This window comes from Cajanus cajan, chromosome 10 (assembly GCF_000230855.2).
Source record: "Cajanus cajan strain Asha chromosome 10, NIPB_CcT2T_4, whole genome shotgun sequence".
NCBI classification, from domain to species: domain Eukaryota; kingdom Viridiplantae; phylum Streptophyta; class Magnoliopsida; order Fabales; family Fabaceae; genus Cajanus; species Cajanus cajan.
In genome coordinates, this window is record NC_138526.1 from 15,621,041 (window position 1) to 15,644,095 (window position 23,055).

Consider the following 23,055-nt stretch of genomic DNA (forward strand, 5'->3'; position numbering starts at 1 on the left):
GGCCTTCCCAATAAGGCAGAAAATCTGAAGCTACTCCTTGGAGTATTGTCTTTTATGACTTGCGTATGTTATACCACGATGAGATACCAAACAGGAACATAGAAGCTAATAGTAGTAGCTTCTCTTGATTTTTTCCTTTTGGACGTGGAGAGAGAGGATTCATCCCCTTTAATGAATTGGTTCCAAACATGCAGTGAATTGCCCGAGGACATGGGATGATTGGTGAGTCTATGCCACCTTGACATTAGTAGTACTCATTTGAGGGAGATGCCATTAGCCAGACTAGAACATCTCCAAGCCTTGTCTGGCTTTGTTGTCAGAAAACAACATGATGGATTGATGTTTGTTGAGCTGGGAAAACTTCCCCATCTACAAGCTTTCAATCTCATTGCAAAATTTTGCAACCTTCCGACTTGTTGAGATATATTAAATAAGGGAATAGAACTGATATATATATGTTTTTTTTTTTAAGCATCCCCTTGAAACCAGAGGAGGAATCCTCTCTTAAAGTATATTAGCAGAAGAACTATAGAATACAATGACAATGAAATGGAGCATGCTCCTTACAAGATGGCAATTGGCAAATACGAATTAGGATAAAAAAAGGGAAATGGTAACACCCACTGACTGAGAAACTAATTTCTCTGCTCAGCCTATCAATTTTATTGAGATGCAAATACAGTCTCGTACCATTCAAACAAGAGAATAAATATAAGTTTACATATACATAATTGTCTTTATTGGTTAGAAGTCTTTTTAATAATGATCAAAAGGAAAAGCGTGATGTCTTAAGTATAAAGTAGACAATATCTCACTATTTTGAAAACATGTGTATATGCAAAACCCTTGTACACAATAAGTGGTATTAGAGTCAATGGTTGACCAAGTGAATAGCTTGACGAGTATGATAGAATTGACAGGTGGATCATGTGTGGAAGAGAGTCTTCCTCCTAACATGAGATTAGGAGGTATGTCCTGCTATGATCAATTAACATGATGGAGCGGCAATATAAATACTTAGACTAAGCTCTATGGGTTACTATCAAATATATTCGTGGACTAATAACTTTTTTGGTAAGTGAGGCTAAGTCATGATCTTTTGTTTGAGGGAAAAATTGTTAGGATACAAGTAAAGTCTTACATAATTCAAATAAGAGAATAAACATGAATTTTTATACATGCTGTTGACTCCTTTGGTTAGACGCCTTTTAAGTGATGTCCAAAAAATAAAATCATGAAAACTTAGACCTAAAGTGAAAATATCTTACCATTGTGAAGATATGTATGTGTGAAACTCCTTGTGCACAACAAAACCGATTGGATACTTCAAAAATTTTGCCGTACCCTATACTTGCATAAGGGTGACACCTACTCAACCAAATCTCCAAGCTCATAATCTCTAGAAATGATAGGATAAAGAAAATAGAAAAATATGCCATATACGAAAATTTGGAAGCGTTCAAATCTTCTTCAACTTGATCATGTATAGTTCTCAAGTAATTGAGTAATTGACTGATAAAGACCTTAAAAAATGGCAATTGATTAAGGAGGTAATTTGTACATTCATGAAAGCAACGATAATGAAAATTGAATCCTTATCAGCTAGAATGTGTTTGGCCTTCAGAACAAAGCTTCCATACTGGTAATGCTGAACTTAAACATGAAATAGGTTCAGTACTATTGCCAGTTTGTCACTTTGGTATCATCGAAACAGCACTGCAAAGAAAGAAATAAAATATAAGCCAAACATGTTGAGTTGCAGCCAATATATGGAATTTTAGAGAAGATACCTGAACAATAGGATAAGACAATTATAGAAAACTAAGTTGGTTCTATTGTAACAATTTCTTGTTAATTCGTATCATCGGAATGTGAGCGATTTTGGGCCAATCTTCAGCTCTTTTTCCTTTACATCTTTCTTCAAGTCTTGGACTTGTCATGATATGAAGGGTGGAAATCGAAGCAGGAAGCTTTGCTGGCATACACTGAAGTTTTGGGCAGCATGCAATTCCCAAAGTCTCCAGAGAGGTCAGCTGCTGAAGGCTGTCCTCATCTAAATACTTCAAATTCCAAAGTGCAAGGATGTGAAAGGATGTGAGAGTGGATGGTAACAGCCATCTTTCTGGAAATGATTCCCCATCTTGGCATGAACCTGCTATGGCAAAGCTTCTAAGAGAGGCGAGTTTTTGCAAATTCCAGTTCTTTCTGTTGGTAAATAATTTAGCACAATGAAATATCTCAAGTAAGTTCAGACTATCTGGCAAACCTCCCTCTGAAAATGACTTGAGTTCTGGACATTCTTTTATGTTCAAACTCACGAGGGATGGAAGCAGCTTATTCATCTGAAAAGGAAGAGAATTTAAATTCTTGCATTTCTCCAACTGTAAATTTGTCAGATTTGGAGCTGCAAGTCCACCTTCAGGAAAAGATACAAAATTAGGACATTCACAGATCTTTAAGGAACTTAGAGATCGAAGATTCTGTGCTTGCACCCCAGAAACTACAAGAGATTCTAGATTCTGACATCTTCGTATTTCAAGGTGGACCATCTTTGGAAACATATCCATTATGAAAGACCTCAGGGAATTACAGCTACATGAGATGCATAACCTCTCAAGAAATGCAAAGCATTGGTTCATTGGAAACTCAATGTTGTCACAGTTTGTTACATTGAGTGACTTTAATGTGTTTGCAATGCCTTTACTAGGAAGCTGCTGTGAGAGTGGACAACTTGAGATGCTCAACTTTTGAATACAAGAACTTTCGTTGTCTATTACCTCAAATAGTGACTGTACTGCATTATAGCTACTGATTGTCAGGTTTAATAATTGAGGCAGTGGCCTTTGGATTGAAACCTTCTCACAACATTCTAATCTCAATTCACGAATAGTTGGGGGAACTGCAACAACAAGTTGTTCACATTTTGCAATCACAATCTTTTCTAGAGCTGGTAGCTTTTGGATCAAGTTCACGACTTTCAGTTCTGGGCAATTTTTTATATATAGTTGTTTAAGACAAGGAAATGCTCTTTTTTCATCTCCCTTCTCTTCCTCCTTAAAAGGAAGCCATTCTTGCCACCGAGGCATGTTCTCAAAGTGCAAGGTCTCAAGGCACTTAAAGGGTGTAATATCTTGTCTCTGAAATCGCTTCACTTCCATAGAAGAGTCATTGTAAAACATTTCATCAACGTAAATTACACTCGAAAACCCCACCAATGAGAGAGCTTTCAAGGAAGGAAGTTGCCCGAGTGTTGGCAAAATTAGACAATTAACACAATCATAAAGGCATATAGATACTAATTTTGAGAACTGAAAATCTCCTAACCAGGGTGGGAATGACGTGCTACCATAATTTCTAATGGTAAGCTTCTTCAAGGTCTTAGGAGGCTCCAACCAATGCAGAATGTTTCTAACATTTTTTGAATCATCTGCATTTGTGCTCCAACTCAACATTAATCCATCAAGTTGCATATTTCTCAACAATTTATCCTTCAAAGCATCTTGTGGATCAATGATATTTTGGAGATTTGAAATAGAGATCTTTCCCTTAAGAAAGGAAAAATTCTTCAGCTCTTCAATGCCTGACCCTCCTCCACTTCCCAGGACATATCCAGTTAAGTTTTGAAGATTTGTCAAATTACCCATATGAAGTGGAGTTTCACTTAATTTTGTTCCCCTAATATCCAAACACCTTAAGTTGGTCAGTCTTCCAATTTGCTGCGGCAATTCAGTAAGATAAACACAGTTTAACAGCAACAAAGTCTGCAAATTATGCAGAGAACATGTGGACTCTGGTAACTTGGAGATTGGAGTGACACTAAGGTCTAGATATCGAAGATGTATCAAGTCACCCAAGAAATCTGGTACTACTGTCAAATTACCACAGTGCGAGAGAGAAAGGACCCTTAAACTCCTATGTTTTGAAATTAAGCTGCTTACAGCCTCATTGTTCAAACATTTTGGCCATGACAAAACTTGTGATGGAAGAAAAGTCCGTAGATTTTCACATGTAGCCATTATTTTCTCCAAATCATCAAGGTGAAGCCTTGAATATGACAAATGACGGGTTCTCTTTGATAGGTAATTATCCTTGTGTCCCTCCAATCTGAATGAGAACGCTCCAGAAACAAATTCAGCTAAATCAGTGATGAGATCATGCATGACAAAGCGTTTCTTACTTGATTTGATAAAGAATGATCTAGATGTTAGATCATTGAAGTATTCAGTACCAAGTTCTTCCACATTTCCATTTCCTTTTGGATGTGGCAGAAGATCTTCAGCCATCCATAGGCGCACTAATTCCTTTCTCCGAAATTGGTAACTTTTGGGAAATACTGAACAATAAGCAAAACAACGCTTGAGAGTGGAGGGAAGATAGTAATAGCTCAACATAAGAGCTGGAAGAATATTGCTCCTATCATTTGGAAAGTCCCATATTTTACTTTCCAAAACCTTCACCCATGCTCTTGAATCTACTTTGGACCGCAAGAGACCCCCAAGAGCTTTTGCTGCCAGTGGAAGCCCCTTGCATTTTTTCACTATCTTCCTGCCAATATCATCCAGTGCAGCACTTTTTATGAACCTTCCCCCCTCAAATGCATGCTCAGAAAACAGCAACCAACAATCATAATCTTCTAGTGGTTTTAAATGGTAACTTGGAATAGTGAGCATAGTTGATGCAACATTTTCGTTGCGAGTTGTTACAAGGACACAACTTCCCTGAGCACCAAATTCAAATGGACGCCTTAAAATCTCCCACATGATGTAGCTTTCGTTCCAAACATCATCTAAAACAATTAAAAATCTCTTTCTGTGAAGGAACTCTTTCAATTTAACTTGTAGCAGATTGAGATCCATTGTATCACATGTCAAAGGAATGGCCTCTAGAATGGTCTTGGTCAATTTGAAGACATCAAACTCCTGGTTAACACAAACCCACACTTTGATGTCGAAATGCTGCTTTACTTTGTCATCATTGTATACATGTTGAGCAAGAGTAGTCTTCCCAACTCCCCCCATACCAACTATGGGGATGACACATATCTTATCACTAGCATCATTTGATACTGATAGCAAAAGTTTGATAACATTGTCTTTATCAGCATTTCTTCCATAGATAGAAGATTTTCCAGCTAAAGAAGTTGTTTGGAAATTCTTAAATGTTTTCTCATTGACACCTTCCCTTAAACCTAGAACATCCTTTTGTTTCACAAGGTTTTCAATTCTATGTATAATGGATTCCATCTCCTCACTAAAACCACCAAGTGAAGAGCAACATACCTTGCTGCTTATGCTGCTACTCCATGAATCAGCTTCCAGTTTCTGGTTTGAAGCCAAGACACTGATCTTATCTAAAAGGTCCTCTGCCTTGAACATGACATCCTTGAGATCATTTAGCCATTCCCTTGTGTGCAAATCTGTAGTTTGCCTCTCTTCAGCATGGTTGACCAAAGCATCAATTGATCTCAATGTTATCTTCAGCTTGTCCAGCAGGTTAAGACCATTGTCATGTTTTACTCCCCTTATGAAGTCTAACATGTCACGAGTTGCCATCTTCTCGAACAAAGTTTGGATAAAAGCTGAGAGAAATGCTCCACCCACCAATTCAGCTGCCATGGAGTTACTCTTAACTTCTTTTTCAAATGATGGAATTTAGAAGTGGGATAATGAAACTGATATGGTATTTGCAAACTGAATGGAAGTAGTAACTGATAGCATATTCGAAAGCTATTGAATCAAGACTTTTTGTCCAAAACTAACAACTTGATCATACCAATATAAAGTCACGTTGACTTGGCATATTAGGCGCACACTTCAATGCCGGACAGAACTATGAATATTAGAATATGGTTTTATATATTCAAGGTAAGATACTATGTGTCGACAACAAGTTGTTCAGCTAGAAAATATGTTTGACTCTCGAGGTTAGTAATCATTTCTTGACATAATCGGTAAATTTGGTTCTATATATAAACAAACCATCCAGTTTTATGTGTGACATGCTAATTTCCCTTTCTCCTAGTTTTAATTCTTTTACAAATAATGAAAAAGAAATGCTTCAAACTTTTGGTATTTTGATAAGAATTGCGGATGGCTTCGTTTATTTAGTCAATGTAATAAATATATACAAATAAAAACATTAGTTAGAAACTGAGTAAGGATTGTATCAAAAAAGACACCGTGTAAGGAGATAACTTGCATGAGGTATGCCTGTAGAGTATAGACTTTTGGTGTTTGAATGGAACAAAAGTTGATGACCATGATATATAGAGGCATAGGGATATAGCAAGTACTATTTTGTACTTCAACAATTTGATGGAATGGTTAGGTACAAATTGCTGCTACTTAGCCTATCACAGTTATGGTACAAATTTTTTTTCCCTTTTTTCTTGATTAATAAAAATATAGATGAGTTGATCCAAGAAATTTCCCACATATCAAGATAGACTTAAAAAATGCTTACAAAAATATTTATAGATCGTCTACTAACAAACTCCTTATATAGGTAAAAGAGTTCAAGTTAATCATTTTCAATATAAATGTATCTTTTTTTTCTTTTTTAAAAAAATAATGCACTAAAAGATTTAAAAAATTATAAATATAGAAACTAAAAAACCTATTTTAAACTATAAAAACTAAAAAAGATTTAAAAAAATTAGTATAAGAACTACAAGTGTTTATTTTAAACCAGACTGAAAAAACAAGTAAATGAAATTCTAGGGATTAAAAAAATATTTTAACCTTTTTTCTCCTATAACTTTCGTTTCCATCAATGACTAAATTTTGAACATCTTATTTTTATTTTAGTTCTAGAAAGTAAAAGTTTTAAATTCCGCCAATTACGGTTTTTGTTTTTGGTTATACCATCTCAGACCATGACCCAAATTTGACAGCAAAACCCAGTCACGGGCCACAAAACCCACTCACGTTGTGCAAGAGGGTGTTGTTGATCCCAGAACATGCCTAAATATTTTTAGTTTAAGAAATGATAATTCAGTTTTAGAAAGTTTGTTTCATTTTTAATATTTAGAATATTGTTTACATAAGATATAAATATAATTTTTATCATTTAGGTCGAGGATATTATTAGTTTGATTTTAAGATTAAGATAATATATTATTATTTGAATTTTTATATTATAATTTTGCTCTATCAATAAAGAACTCAAATAAAATTAAATCATGTTTGTCTCTACAAAATATAAACAAATACAAAACATCTCAGCAGCCCCCTTTTAGTCACCATGTCTTTTTCCAGTGACTCACAATTTTGACATCCACAACCTATCACTAGAACTTTTTTGATGGGGTTATTTTGTGGTATTTGTCTGAGAGAATATTTTATGAGTTATTTTTTATAAGGTTATTACACAAACATACTCCATAATGATGAGATATTGTCTGTTTTGGGTCTTAGCCCTCACGGTTTTGCTTTTGGTCATCACCCAAAAGGCCTCTCAATCATTGAAGTGTGAGACTTGTTTGTATCCCAACAATCCTCCTCCGCTTTGGGCCTTACCCCTCACGGTTTTGCTTTTGGTCATCACCCAAAAGGTCTCTCAATCATTGAAGTATGTTTGTATTATATAAGTTGTTATTTTTTATCATATTTTATCGATGTGAGACTTGTTTGTATCCCAACATTTTTGTTATAATTTTATCATTACTTTTGCTTGGTATTCACAGAATTTCCAACATTTGACTCAGAGTTTAAGAATATGCTTGACTATTTAAGAAATTTGTATAATGTTTGTGAACGTAACAAAAGATTAACCTATTGAATTTATGTTAATCTGGATGAAGAAGCTCAACATTGAAGAGGAATAAGTGAAGCAACAACGAAGGTATATTCATAAAGAATTGAAAATTGATTCAAATAAAATTATAGGTGAGTTGGAAGTATTCCTTTATATAATGAAATAGATTATCTTATTTATATAAAATAATAAGTATATTACTTAATCAAATTTATCAATTTAAAAATGATTTAATTATTTTTATTTATATATTATTTATTATTTTAACTATTTTAGTATTCTCTTTTAAAAAAACTATCTTGATATTATTATATTTTATTAGTCATGTCAGTATTAAACTGACTTTAGTTAGTAATATAAACTAAAAAGAACATAAAAAAGGAACATATACAGAGTTGCAGATCTAAAATGGATAAAAAATATTGTCAAAAATATTAAATTGATGATATTCTATAAAGATTAAAATAAGAAAGAATTAGGAATTAAAGGATTTAAAACATATTTAAATTTATTTTTAACGACTTTGCTTATTTTCTTTTATTAAGCACACGTACATGGCACCAACAATCTGACTTGCTGGGTAAAAAACCCCTCTTCATGTGCAGGCTTTGAAGAGGTACGATTGAAAATGATACTAATTTAAAAATAATAAATAAGTCCCAGAAGAAGATACAAGTGAAAAGATGCATTTTCAATTGGGACCATTTCTATTTGTTAGAATTTGGTCATCTACCATAAATGGGATTTATACAGTGAAAAGTGCTTAAAGTTTAATCATGCATAGCTTATTATAATGAGCTAACTTTGATTCGAGATTGAAAATTGATCTGAAAGTTTCGTGTTCCTTGTTGCATAAAGACATTATTACAGAGATTGTGTAGAGTGCCTATCCACACATATGAATCTTAAATTGTAGTGTGTTGATTGCTCTGTTGTTTGTTCACTATGTGGAACTGATGTTGAGACTGCTCTTCATATACTTTTAAATATTCAAGTAAACTTGGGATGTTGGGAGCACGTCCAACTCAAAAATAAGATTGATGTTCTTCTCAATACAATGGATTCTCTCCCTCAACTAATCTTTACTTTCTTGCAAGATTTGAGTCTGCAACATCAAGGTGTAGCTTTGATGTATTGAAGCTTGTAACAGAGATGAAATGATAAGATTTGGGGTGATAAAGCTTGCTCGAATTCTTTTGTTGTTCAACACGGGGATGAATTTTTCTAGAAATGGAATAGAGCTCAATTTGCAATTGGACGCATAAGACCAGTTCTTCGAAGCAACATTGTTGAGTAATGGACACCACTTGCACCAGGTTCATTCAAATGTAACGTGATGCTGTTTTTTTTCATGAGCAGAATTGTATTGGTATTAGTTTTTGTATTTGCGATGATAGTGCTAACATTGTTGTTGTAAGAACCGATTGATATTAACCCTGTATGGATGTTCAGGGAGGTGAGGAGTGGGAACTTTTATCAGCATTCCAATGTGTTGCTTATGAACAATATGGTCTCTCAATTGGATATCAAAGTAATTGTAGATAAAATAAAAAGTTCAACTATTGATAAATATGAACTAGAATCCTTAGTAGAAGATTGCAAAATCATTTTTTCCTACAATCCAACTTATGATATTGGTTTTGTGAAGTGATGAGCAACTGGTATTGCCCATAAGCTTGATAGGGTAGCTTTATCTTTACCCAGTCTATAAACTTTCAATCATGTCATTTCTTGTATTGTTCTGTTGATTATTAATGAAATGTGTTCCGAAGAGATGTCTTCCTCATTTACTTCAGGCTCAAACAATGCATCATGGATGTTTAGAGTCAGATTAATTTTGTTATCCTCATTCATGTTTGCCTTTAGGTACTGTAATTAGTTTTAGAATTTAGTGCACAGGAGGGAGAAAAGAACAACCAAAGAATAAAAAAGATGACTTGTATTATTCAATGAATGCAAAACTTTATACAAGCCCTTATTTCATATATGAACTTGTGACCGTGGGTAGAGATCACAAGTCAAAAACAAGAAAGAAAAACTTCTATATATTTTTAAAGAGCCCCATAAAGCGGCTTTCCAACAAACCATCCTGAGACCCCTACTTGTTATACTTGGGGAGTGGTTGCTTATCGATGTTTGGCGCATTAGTGTCGAACTTCAACCATCTGACATCAATGAGCCCTTCCACGCGATACTTCAAGGCCTTGCAGTCTTCTATAGAATGCCTTGTAGACCCGGAGTGATAATCACATTTCTCCTCGAGCTTATACCATATCGGATATGGTGGTTCCCTTTTCTTCTGCGGTGGAAGTCGAACTAGCATTGATGCTTCTAAGAGTTGAGGTAATAGTGCCACATACCTTGTGGGAATCTTGTCGACTTCCTTTTCCACCCTGGGTGCCCCTTCTTTCTTCCTCCCAAAAACCTTCTTAGGTTCTTGGCTCGTGGGAGCCTTTCCTATCTTCCCGGTTTTCAAGCCTTGTTTGACCCTTTCCCCGATAGTAACTATGTCGACAAAGAGGCTTAACGTGTTCCCTATCATCTTATCGTAGTATGGCCCGGTTAGGGAATTGATGAAAATGGTCACAATCTCCTTATCTAACAGGGAAGGTTCCACTTAAGCAGCCAACTCCCTCCATCTTTACGCATAAGCTTTGAAAGGTTCCTCATCTTTCTTGCTCAAGCTTTGGAGGTTCGACCTGTCAGGTATCAGGTCTATGTTGTATTTGTAGCATTTAAGGAATGTGCCCATGAGTTGCCTCCAGGTCTGGATTCTGTTTCCCTCCAACTACATGTATTAGTTCAATGTAGCCTCAGATAGACTCTCATGAAAGCAATGTATTAAGAGCTTCTCATTACTAGTATAGGTGGCCATCTTTTGATAATACATTGTTAGATGACCCTTCGTGCAGCTGGCCCCACTATACTTGGGGAAATTGGGAACTTTGAATTACGAGGGAAATTGTATGTCCTATACCAGACACATCTCAACAGCTTCCTTGATGTCAAAGTTGTGGCCCTTGACAGTCCTCAACCTCTCCTCTAGAGCATTCAGATGATCCTTAGAGTTATCCCCGACGTTGCTGGCACTGTTGTCATCATGCTATAGTTTGTTCATGGTTTTGAACATCCTGGTCATTTGCTCCTTAAGTTGTGTGAGTTCCTTAGAGAGCTCGTGATTCCTTTCCTCTAGGGCCTCCATTATTCTTCCTCTTTGAGCCTTCGTGAGAACAGAACCCATGATGATGCTTATTTTGATGTTTTGAGTGTTTTCTTTTATTTTAAGGCAATTATTTAAAAATAGAAAACAATATACACAGACAAATGCACAAACACATGCTCAAACAATGTACACCCACGAACCATCACGTTCAAATCCATGGGTTGAGGTTCCTATAGGAAAGTGCATGGTATAAGGTGGTTCTAACTTTTCTCACCATTTTCAAAGGTCCCCAAGGTGACCCGATTATAGGAACCTAGTATCTCTGTCACTATCAACTGACAGACACTCATGACCTGTCCAACATATCGAACTAGAGTAACCGGTTATCACATTGAGCGTGATTTTCGACAATGACCTGTGGGCAGCTAAGACCCTTTCTACGGCTGGCCAAACATCAACCACTCCCTATGGTCACCTCTCTTACCCCCGGGTATAGAGGGAACTTATAGTGTACAAGGTTTTGTGTACGTACAGTTTATTTCAAACAAGTGCGAAAATTTAACATGCATACAATTATTAAAGTAACACTAAAAGCAAATATTTACAAATAATGAAAAGGGGTAAAAATTTAATTTTTATTATTGTGCTAAATTCATCATTAAATGGGTCCGACCCTCTTTAATATGCATGTGGCACCAGCAAACATGTCACATTTGTGCATTGTTGCTAGCAGTACGTGTGAAGTAGTCTAAGAGTACATGATGGGTCACACCCTCTATATACTCTCATTAAAAGGACATACTACCAACATATAGTCAGGATAACTAAGTTGCATAAGATATATCTCATACTTAAAGTTTGTCATTTTAACACTCACTTTTCAAATATTTTAATTTTTTTTTTAATGTTTTCTACATTTTGAAAATAGTATGAAAATAATGAGAAACCTTCTCACGTTATTATAAAGAACATTATCATAACTTCTGACGTAAAACAAGCTTAAAGTTTGTCATTTTTATGCACACTTTTCAACTATTTTAATTGTTTCTTTATTCATGCATTTTTACTCCCTTTATTACTGATTGTCCCAAAATGTTAGATAAGTGTTTCATTTACATTTATTTTTGGCATAAGTATATGGGTTTTCAATCTATGAGCTACTAAAATGTTTTCTCACTCTAATCCCAAAACTACCTCATAGTTTATCATTGCTCTTAGTTGTTGCCCTTTATAATTTCCAACATCTTCTTCAATTGTTTCTATAACAGTAAACAGTAACCCAGCCTTGGGTCCTTTGTAGCCTAAAATTGTTTCAAAATATCTCGAAGGAATTACTAGGTTTGAAAATTCACGCTTCAAAAATATTTTAAACAATAAAATTTTAGATTTTCATAGAGGGTGTTATGAATTTTTTTAGTATGAAAGGATGGTTATATGAATGGAGGAAGAAAATAAATTGAAAAAAGGTGTCTAAATATATTTTTTATGTGTTTATATTAAAAGAAAATAGATTTATTAACTATTGAAAATTATTTTCTTGGATGTAAGTCACACCAAGTAGATTCTCTTGTCCAACATCTTTGAAAAAAATGAAAATAAAGAGAGAGAATCAAGGAATGAAGCAGGATGATAGGAGAACACAATTTTTTTTTGGAAGAGATAGAGAAGTTAAAAAAGGGTTAGAGAGAAACTGATTTATAGAATCCAAGTTTGAGTTGCATAGTGACTCATGCAAGCTAGCACTACCAACTTTTAACTAGTCTCTAATTTCAATAACTTGAAACATGTGCAATAAAAGATCATTTGACTTTATTAGGCTTGTAATATGGTCAAGTTAAATGTGGAATATGATAAAGGATTTTAAGTTATAAAACTAGAGGGAAAGTAGGAGCAATGGAAATGCGTTAAAAAAAGCATTAAAGTTATCCATGTAATAGAAAATTCTCTTTCATGTGTTTAAGTTTGTATTTACACTTAAGCACTTGATGTAAACTAGTACTATCAAATTTTGACTAGTCTCTAATTTCAACAACTTGAAACACATGCAATAAATATAAAGAAATAACTTTATTAAGCCAATAAGGTGACTAAGATAAAGGTGAGTTATGAGAAAATATTTTAGGCTATAAATCCATAGAAAAAAGAGAAGTAATGAAAAATGAGCTAAATAAGTATTAAAGTTATTTCATGTAAGATCTTTCTTTTCATTTCTCTTCTTTCTTTTTTGTTTTTTCTTTTTGTGAAGCTAATGTCAAACAACTTAACGGGCATCAAAATAACTCAAAACATTTACAAAACCTTGGAGTCTCACCCCCATCTTATTTAGAACTATTCTCAAAATAATTTCAAAACTCCTTTTGTGCCTAAGGTTAGAGTGCATCATGCTTTTTTCACTTTAAGTCTTGTAATGAGCTACAAAATCAAAGGAAGGGTTACATAGACTTAAAAGGGGTAATAAAGGGATAAATGCAAGATAAGTCAATTTCGCTAGTAGCTTATAAAGAAAGAAGACCTAAATCATTTCAATAATGCATGTAAAACAACAGGGATAAAAAAGAGTCAAGACAAAACCTAAAGTAATCAGCAACATGAATGCAATCACACAAGAAATGTTGTAACTCTCACAATTTATACATTTAAAAATTCAAAGGAAAGCATGAAAAAAAATTATGCAGAGTATAAAATAATTTTTTTTTATATATATGTAGTAAAAAAACATAAAATTAAAAAATACAAAATACAACAAACAAAAACATTAAATTCTAAGTTGAAAACAACAAAAGTTTAACTAAAAACAAAAAATTCTTAATACTAAAAACACACCCCTAACACTTGAAATTTACATTGTCCTTAATTTATTTATGCACATAATCCAATGACAAAGACTAGTGCAAATTAAATTAATAGGAGGTAAAACTTTCTGAAAGTGGCTTAACTAAGGAGAGATTCTTCACATCCTCCGCCACACTTCAAATTTGCATAATCATTGATGTGAACATAAAATGTTCCATATTTAGTATATAACCTTACTATAAAGATGACTAGAAAATAAATCAAAGGACTAACAAAGATCATTCTTCTTGGAGACACAAATCAAATGAAATCATAAAAATTCTATCAAACACAATTAAAGCACAAAATATTAACATGGATCTAATTGAAAAATCATAAATTAAAGATTTTAATCATTAGGATGAATTATAGCAATTGGACATATAATTCAAATTTAACATAAAACTTAAATTCAAGTATCATCTCATTAACAAGAATCTAAATTGAATGAAGATCTAGATCTAGATATGAGAATTTCACAAAAATGGAATTAACAATCACATATCCTAATTTTTAGAAATTCAAGAACGATACCTATTTATTTAGGAAATTAATCAATTACCTAATCCTTGTTTATATTAAATTAATAAATCCTAATCTAATTCAAATATAGATTCAAAAATACAATTCATAATAAAAAAATGAAATTATATCTAGAAAATAAGGGGAAAAGATGAAGAGTTCATACAAAACAATTAAATTGTAAACTCAAGTTTTAGTGCAAATATTGAAACCTCATATTGATTAACAAATTAGCCAAGTATCTCTATCAAGATGTACAACAAAACCAGAAAGAAAAATAGGAGAGAAGTTTGTGAGAGAGAATTGAGAGAAACTTCCAATGGAAGTTAGAGAGACATTTTAAAAATGAGGAGTTAATGTCACAACACAAATTAGTAACACTTATTTATTGACACCTAAGTTAGTAGGTCTAAATCTAATTAATTACAAGATCAACCCACTAATTACAAGACTAAGCTTCTAAGTTTTGCTCTTAACAAAAATTCTTGCACAAGTACAAAGGCACAAACTTCTCATGAATGTTTGGGCTTGAAAGCATCCAAATTGGCCTACTTGACTTGTGAAAACATGTTTCTAGAGTTTTGTCTTGACTTTCCAAGGAAACTAAGAACACCCAATTTCGAGTTTGATAGCTCTAGATAAGCCTTAAACAGGAAAATATATAAAAGTTAAAAAAATTACAAAAATTAACTAGAATTTAGAATTAATCTGAATAAAAATCACTAAAATGAATCACATCCAATGTATCAATTTAAGTCACTCATAATGTAGCATATAGGGACATTCATCAATTTGTTTGCACAACCAACACGACCATGTTATGATTAAGCATAGTCGTGTTAAGAAATGCACAAATATACAACCTACCAAGCACATGTGTACAATTGGTTTGTCACATCTTCTCTCATTTTTTTGAGCATGAACATGCTTCACCTAAGGATGATCATGCTCATGATCTCACCTCTTCGCTCATTTTTTGAGCACAAGCATGCTTCACCTAAGAATAATTGTGTTTGATTCCTCTTTTTTCTATTTTGAAAAAGGAGCATGACTTTAACACAACTATCTTACATAGCATGATTATGCTCCACTTGAGCATGATCATGGTTCCATTCAACACAGTCATGTTCAATTTAACACAGTCATGCTCTTAGAACAAAAGCCCCTTAAGTGTGAATCTTTGTTTAGTGAGTGACATTTTATAAGTTAATTCCAATTCTCATTATTAGGCTAATTATTCTAGTTTCACACATTCTAAAGCACTAAATACATTCAATACACCTTATATAATCAAATTCTGATAAATCATTAAATCAAAGGTTCATTACCCACAATAACACTAAAATGCATAAAATTGGGCAAGTTTAGACTTTAAAAACTCTAACCTATCACTTAATAGTCATAAACGAAAAAGGGATGCTAAAAAGTTAGATTGAAGGTTTTGGAGAGTCCTTTTTGATGTTTGAGAGAACAAGCAAAGGATGCATCAAGTGAAACTAAGAAAAGGGATTCAAAGTAGTAGGCTACGCTCTTCGCATTATAGATCATGTCATCAAGGTAATTAAAGGGAAGTGTGACTGTTTCGCCTTGTGTATCATTAGAATTATGAGTTAACTTATGAAAACTCCTTATTTTTATTTTAAAATCCCAAATTCATTTTAATTAACTTAAGCCAATAAAATAATTAAATAGTATATTCATTATAGAATATGGTTTAGATCACAAGTCAATCTTACAAAACAAGCTTATAAGGTGAGAATTGCTCTTCACTTATAAATACTATTATGGTCATACCACTAGTCGATATGAGGTCTTCAACACACACCCTTCATGTTGAGGACTAGACATCTCGAACATGATGTTTGGTTACAAAATTAGCTTATAAGGTGAGGATTAATGTTCTTCACTTATAAATACTAGTACGGTCATACCACTAGTCAATGTGAAATTCTAACAAACACTCCTCACATCGAGGACTAAAAATCTCGAACATAAAGTTTGCAATAATAGACATTTGTGAGTGTTTCGATAATGACTTGATAGTAGATGACTTGATAAACTTAACAATAAGAATCACAAAGAGTTTGATACTATTATAAGAAAGTGAATTGGAATTTAACTCAACTTAACAAAGCTAACTTAATTATAAGGCGATGATTATGTCTACTTATAAACACTAATATAATCATATTACTAGTCAATATAGAATTTTCAACATATATTTTTTCAAAATCAAAATGTTACATCACAAAGAAGAAGATATTAACATGATTTGTATGATTTTGTAACTTGCTATTTATATATTATAAATAAATTGAACTACCAATTTACATAAGAGAGCCACTATATGATATGAAAGTTTAATGCACGAAATAGTACGAAATCATGTAAAAAAATGTTTTATTGAATAATCAATAAAATAAAAGAAAAAATATAAAGTGGTTTAGGTGATGTTGGGGAGCGACATAAAACAGGAATGATAAAAAGAAAGTGGATTCCAATCCTCTCAACTACAATAACTTACTAATTACTAACATTTATTAATATAAAATATATAATTTTGAAAAGAAACGAAAACAACATTATTTCATCCATAATTTTATTTGCACTGTATTTGGATAAATCATTTTAACGAAGTAATTTATTTATTTAAAAAAATTAAAATACTCCTCCCTGAAATGAGTTGTTTAGATAAGTAATTTTAAAAGGATCGTAAATTCTCTCATTTTAATGAAGCATTTTAATCGACTAAATTAGAATAATTTGAAATACCACTAAAAAGCAAAGAAATTGAAATTTCTCGCTCTGTGCTTCTTCGACACACGTTGCGTCGACGTGCACGCAAATCTCAGCCACTCACTTGTAACACTTACTCTCCTTTTCCTTTCTTCTCTTTTAAATATAGGGTTCCATTTTATTTTTTATTGGATTCGCTATTGATCTAGGGTTTCACTTTCAATTTCATGTTTGATTTCACTGACTTTGTGTGTAGATAGATTCAATTGTTTCATATTAGCATTTAATAGATATTTTATTACATTGATTATAGTAGTAAAATTTGAATGAGTAATTATGGATTTCGGTAAAAGGAAAAAATTGTAAATATGGATTTTGGTAAAAGGAAATAATTGTAAGAAATGATGTACATTCGATTTGAATGGGGATGACATGCCTAGCTTTGAAGAATTCATAATTACGATGAAGTGATGTGAAATCTCTTTTGCTTTTAATTAAAAAAGTTTTGATTTTGAATGCTTTTCTCATCTGGATTTTGTTTGGGGTATGAGAAAGTAGAATGTATGTGTGGAAGTTTGAAGTTTCATGATATGAGAACGGGTGCAAAAGTCTGAACGAAGAACAAATTATATGGTTCAATTTAGATTGTTGATTGATTTGGGAATAAGTTATATGGTTCTTTGAAAGTTTGAAGTTTCATGGCAGGGTACCATGAATTTTTTGTTCCTTTGTTTTATTTATGAATTGTTAGCCAATTAAATTAGAGGGTTAGAATTGGGGTTTGTCCAAATCTAATTTTGCATCTGTAGGAGTTTTGAATTTGGATGCTTAATATGTGTGGATTTGTTTTCTTCAAAGCTTTTTGGTTTTGCATTCTTTAGAGCTGGTTGTTGTTCCCTTCATAGTGGTCAAGTAAGAACCAATGATAACTTGATCCATCCTATTTGTAATTAGTCTCCATTGAGTTTATTTTTCGGATTAAGAATAACTAAGATGCAGAAAGCATGATAGATTATGTTGTGAACTTGCAATGGACTTAAGATTGCGATCTTCTATGTTTGTTGTCTAGATTTATCATGGATGAATCCAGATGGCAATAAAGGATTCAAGATTCACATTAGCAATGTTAGTGCTTACAAGATTGACAGGTTGTAATAGTTAAAGGAATCAGTTGCTCATATAACTAGCACTAACTTGTTCTTAAAACTAAGTTGGACAGACAAGTTCATTTGGATAAACTAAAAGTCAGTGTAACTTTATTCATTGAACCATATTGGGGGTGTATTTGAATGCCAAGTCAATAACATTTTTTTTTGGTGATAACCAAGTCAAGAATTATGAGTAGCGTGGAACTGGATGATGGTTGTAGTGTTATGCTAAAATAAAAAAGCCGTTTGTCACTAGCAGGTCTCTAGCTCATTGAAATGGGTTTCCAATGCTAGTGGCCGCACCAAATGATTATGTCAACTAGAGAATTAAATCACAAAAGTATTCGAATCCTCCAAATTAGAGCTGTCAAAACGGGCTACCCGGTCTGGCCCGGCCTGGCCCACCACGGGTTGGCCATTTGATGGGCCAACTCAACCCGGCTCATTTATCAGTGAGCTCAAAAAAATCGAGCCCAACCTGGCCCACCACGGGTTGGTGGGTTAAACGGGTTGGCTCACCTTTAAAAAAAATAATTTTTTTCATTTTTTTTTCTTAATATACAACTAAAGCCCAAAAATTTAAACTTATTTTAAAAATCTGATATTCTTAATTAAGACATCCTTAAATGAATTATTCATCCCAAACATTAAATGATAATTTTAAATACAATCAAATCAAATCTAAATAATCTCAAATAGATAAATATAATCTAAATTATCTTAAACTTCAAATACAATCCAAAATCACAAAAATTACAAATCACAATCCAACATTAAATTATTATTGTCTCATGTTGGACTGCACCATGACCCAATAATTATTGTATTTTTTCAAACAAAAATAATCACGACCGCAATCGTAGTTGTCAATTCGCGGCCGCAATCGTGGCGCGTCAGAGCGGAGCGACTTCGTGCCGCTTCAAAAAGTTTGTTGCAGAGTGCTTTGAAGGAGCTGTCGGAACGGCCGCGAAAGCGGCGGAGGGTGGCGGCGCGATCGCGGGTGGGCGACAGAACTTCTCTTCTTTTTCTGGCGGATCTTTGTTGAATTATCTTCTCCGACAGCGGTGCTGTCTTCTCTGACAGCGGTTCTGTCTTCTCCGATGGTGGCTCTGTCTTCTCCAGCATCTACAGTCTTGTCTTCTTCTAAGAGGGAAGCAGTGGCGACGGCTGCTTGAGTCTCACGATTAGAAGGTTAGAAGGTGGAAAAATAATTAGGATTGGGCCAAATGGGTCAAATAGGCCAAGTTTTATTTTATCTTTTGATTTGATTAAGGGCCTTTTACTTCACTATTTTTTTTAGAAAGTAACTTCTCTTTATTATTAATTCAGATAATATTTTAAGTAATAAAAAATTTAATATAAGACCTTAAATATTTTGTTTTCTTAATTTTTTTTTATTTTGTTTAACTATTATAAATTTTTATTATTAAAAATATTTAATGTATAAATTAAGTTATGTTTCTATTTTTATATGTATATTATTAATTATTTGTATTATAAATTATTTAATATATATATATATATAAATTAAAAAAAATAGAATAACAGTATCCCACTATTTATTATTTGAGGGAGAGGAAGACTTTAATCTTGATGAAGAAGAAAATTAAATTATAATATTTAATTTTTTACTTAGAGCTTTAGCACTTTTTTTTGAAGATATTTTATATTATGTATTGTTTGAGTACTATGAACTTTTAATTATTAAAAATGTTTAATGCATGAATTAAGAGTTATTTTTTATTTTTTTAGCTTATATATATATATATTATTAATTATTTAATATATATAAATTAATATTAAAATAGCGATTATCCCACTCCGCGTCATCCCCCTATCCCAATTTTAGGGTTGACCGTTGTGCTCCGCTATCCGGGATTGACTACTTTGATCAAAATATATGTTTTGGATAATGTTGTTAAATTGTTGTTGGAGAGACCAACCCTATGTTACTAACACTATATATACTGCAATTATTATAAATGTTACTTATTTTTATTTTTTTTATATTTTTTATTTATGAGGAGGTGTAAATTGAGAAGAAATAGGTGTTAACATAGTTAATACTAGAATTATTCAAGAAAATATAAAAGAGAAGAGTTAAAAGAGATAATACTAGAATTACTTCAAAAATAAAAGATCTATTATTATATTAGCTAATTCCTTTTTAATAGCTACTATAAAATATACTTATTTATTTATAATATAGAAATGGATTGGATAAGATAGAGATCTACTACTATATTAGCCAATTCTTTTTTAATAGCTATTATAAAATATACTTCTTTATTTATAATGCAAAAATGGATCGAGGCTAAAATATTTGTAAAATATGCGTGTGGAGGTTTAGGTGGCTAACGTAGTAGAATAAATATCCTTGTCTTGTTTCTCTGTTTCTAGTTATCATCATATCATTTATTAGTTAACTATTATTGCTAATGTATATTGAACTACAATGAATTTATACCTAGTAGAAACTAGGCATATATAATATATTTGAAATTATTTTATATTCCATTTTAATTACTTTATTTTTTTTCTCTTATATTAGTTTCATAGGGTGTAGATTGAGAAGAAATGGATGTTAGCATAATTAATATCAGAATCTTCGAGAAAACATAAGAGAGAAGAGTTTAAGGAAATAATCATATTTGTTGTTGCTTGTGTGGTTTATATGCTTATGGGTGCACTAGCATGGTACCATAATTATTTTGTCAAGGAACTATCTCATAATTGGGAATTAGAGCAACATAGTTTCCTTAACCATCTTTATAGAGGGGCAGAAAAAGATTGTATTGAACACTTAAGGTTCAGTAAGAGTGCATTTTCATGCTTTGTAGAATTTTATAAAAAAGAGAGGGGTTAGTAAGAATAAAAAATGTTTCAATAACTAAAGCGGTGACAATGTTTTTACATATCCTTTCTCACAACCTAAAGTATAGAGTAATGCACTTTAGTTACTATAGATCTAAAGAAATAATAAGCAGGCAATTCAATAATATCTTAAGAGCTGTAATGAAAGTGAGCCAGGATTATTTGAAGTTTCATACCTATCTAGAAGGTCCAAGTGAAAATAAATGGAGATGGTTTGAGGTAAGTTTATCAATTGTAAGGCTAGTCAAACTAACGATAAACATTTTTGAAAAACTAAATATATAAATAAACTTGTGTTGTTTGTAGAAATGTGTTGGAGCACTTGATGAGACACATATTCTGGTAACAGTTTCTCTTAAAGATAGGCCTAAATATCGTAATAGAAATGGTGATATCCTACAAGTATGTTAGTAGCTTGTGGTCTAGATTTAAGGTTTATTTATGAGTTACCTGGGTGGGAAAGGTCAGTAGGAGATTCTCGAGTATTATGAGATGCTTTATGTTGTCAAAATAAACTTTGAAATTCCAGCTGGTAAAATCATGTACAAAGTATTTTATTTAATCTTTATATAGTTCTAGGTTGTGATTTTCATTTTTAAAAATTGTAGGTAAGTACTTTCTTGTGGATGCGGGATATACCAATAGTCCATGATTCTTAGCACCATATCAAGGGATAAGATATCATCTAAATGACCCCTCAAAATTTCAAGGAGTTATTTAATCTTCGTCATTCAAGTGCACGAAATGCAATAGAAAGGTATTTTGGAATATTGAAAGAAAGATGGAGCATATTAAGAACTACTTCAATTTTTGATATAAAGATACAAATAAGAATTATTAATGATTGTTTTGTGTTACACAATTTAATAAGGAACAAACAACAAATTGATCAACTTTTAGAGGTTCAAGACTTGGAGCTCTTATCTATTGTTGATGAGGAGCTAACCAACCAATGGAGAGAAAGAGTTCAAAATAATGTCATAGACAAGGTTGCAACTATTCAAGTTATTGAGAAATGGACAAGATTTTGAGATACATTAGCAACGAGTATGTTTGCTAACTACCAAGTTAGAAGAAACATTGGTTAGGGATAGTCTTTTCTTTTTTGATGTGATTTTCTATTGAAGAAAGACTTTTTTATGTACGTGATGGACTTTTATGTACTAGATTGAAGAAACCTTTGTTTGAAATATTATCTTTTGATAGCTTCCATTTGTTTACAAAAGAAATATTTACATGATCTAGAATTATGCATTGAATTGATCAAGTTAATTTGTAGGTTAATAGGTGGTATTAACTTCAACGGAGTCATCCAAAGAGAGAACTTAAAGGGAAAATGAAAGATGACAGAAAGAAATAACGAGGAAACAATAAGTTATTTCACATGGAATTTGGAGATAGAACGTGTATTAACTGATGTATTACGAAATCAAAGAAGTTTGGGAAACAAGAGTGATGGAGCTTAGAAAAAGGGTAGCATACAATGTTATAGCCCTAGTATTATCTACCAACTTCAAAATCCAGGTCACTTGGGAGAATGTAAAAAATTATATCAAACTTTGGAGAACATGGTATAGAGTTGTTAGTGACATCCTCAATCAAAGTAGATTTGATTGGGACAACACAAAACACGTGATTACAATTGACAATGAAAATGCTTGGAATGAGCATGTCAATCTAAGTAATTTTATATTATCATTATTTAAAGCAATGTAAATATTTTTTTTCTATTATTGATTGTTTCTTTTGTTTTCAAGGCCCATAAAGAAACAAGACAATTTCAATTCAAGGTGATTGCAAACTAGGATGATATAGTGGACTTATGTGCTAAAGATAGAGCCACTAGACATGGAGTTGAGACTTCTATGGATGTTGATGAGGTCATGAGTAGAGAAATAAATGAAGGGGAATTAAGTTTAAAGGGTACTAGTGATACCATATAGTTAGATGAACGTGGCTCTACTACATAAAGAAGGGGTCAATCTTTAGCTTCTACTAGCACATAATTTCAGAGGAGAAAGACAT

At 32.6% G+C, this 23,055-nt stretch overlaps 1 protein-coding gene and 1 long non-coding RNA gene across 2 annotated transcripts; one reads left to right on the forward strand and one right to left on the reverse strand.

Annotated features, from left to right (window-relative positions):
- Positions 1-277: 277 nt before the first annotated feature.
- Positions 278-6,085, reverse strand: LOC109792228 (putative disease resistance RPP13-like protein 1). The gene is made up of 2 exons (XM_020351620.2): positions 1,791-6,085; positions 278-1,716 (listed from the first exon to the last, which is right to left on the reverse strand). Exon 1 carries the CDS (start codon positions 5,613-5,615, stop codon positions 1,833-1,835), a length of 3,783 nt encoding a protein of 1,260 aa, XP_020207209.1. The 5' UTR covers positions 5,616-6,085; the 3' UTR covers positions 278-1,716; positions 1,791-1,832.
- Positions 6,086-16,214: 10,129 nt separating this feature from the next.
- Positions 16,215-22,781, forward strand: LOC109792231 (uncharacterized). The gene is made up of 3 exons (XR_002239099.3): positions 16,215-17,134; positions 21,639-21,787; positions 21,902-22,781. It is a non-coding gene; the product is annotated as an uncharacterized LOC109792231 (long non-coding RNA).
- Positions 22,782-23,055: the final 274 nt, after the last annotated feature.

Bases quoted from the DNA above. Each gene is read 5' to 3' on its own strand.
- LOC109792228 (XM_020351620.2), bottom strand. From the start codon at position 5,615: ATGGCAGCTGAATTGGTGGGTGGAGCATTTCTCTCAGCTTTTATCCAA.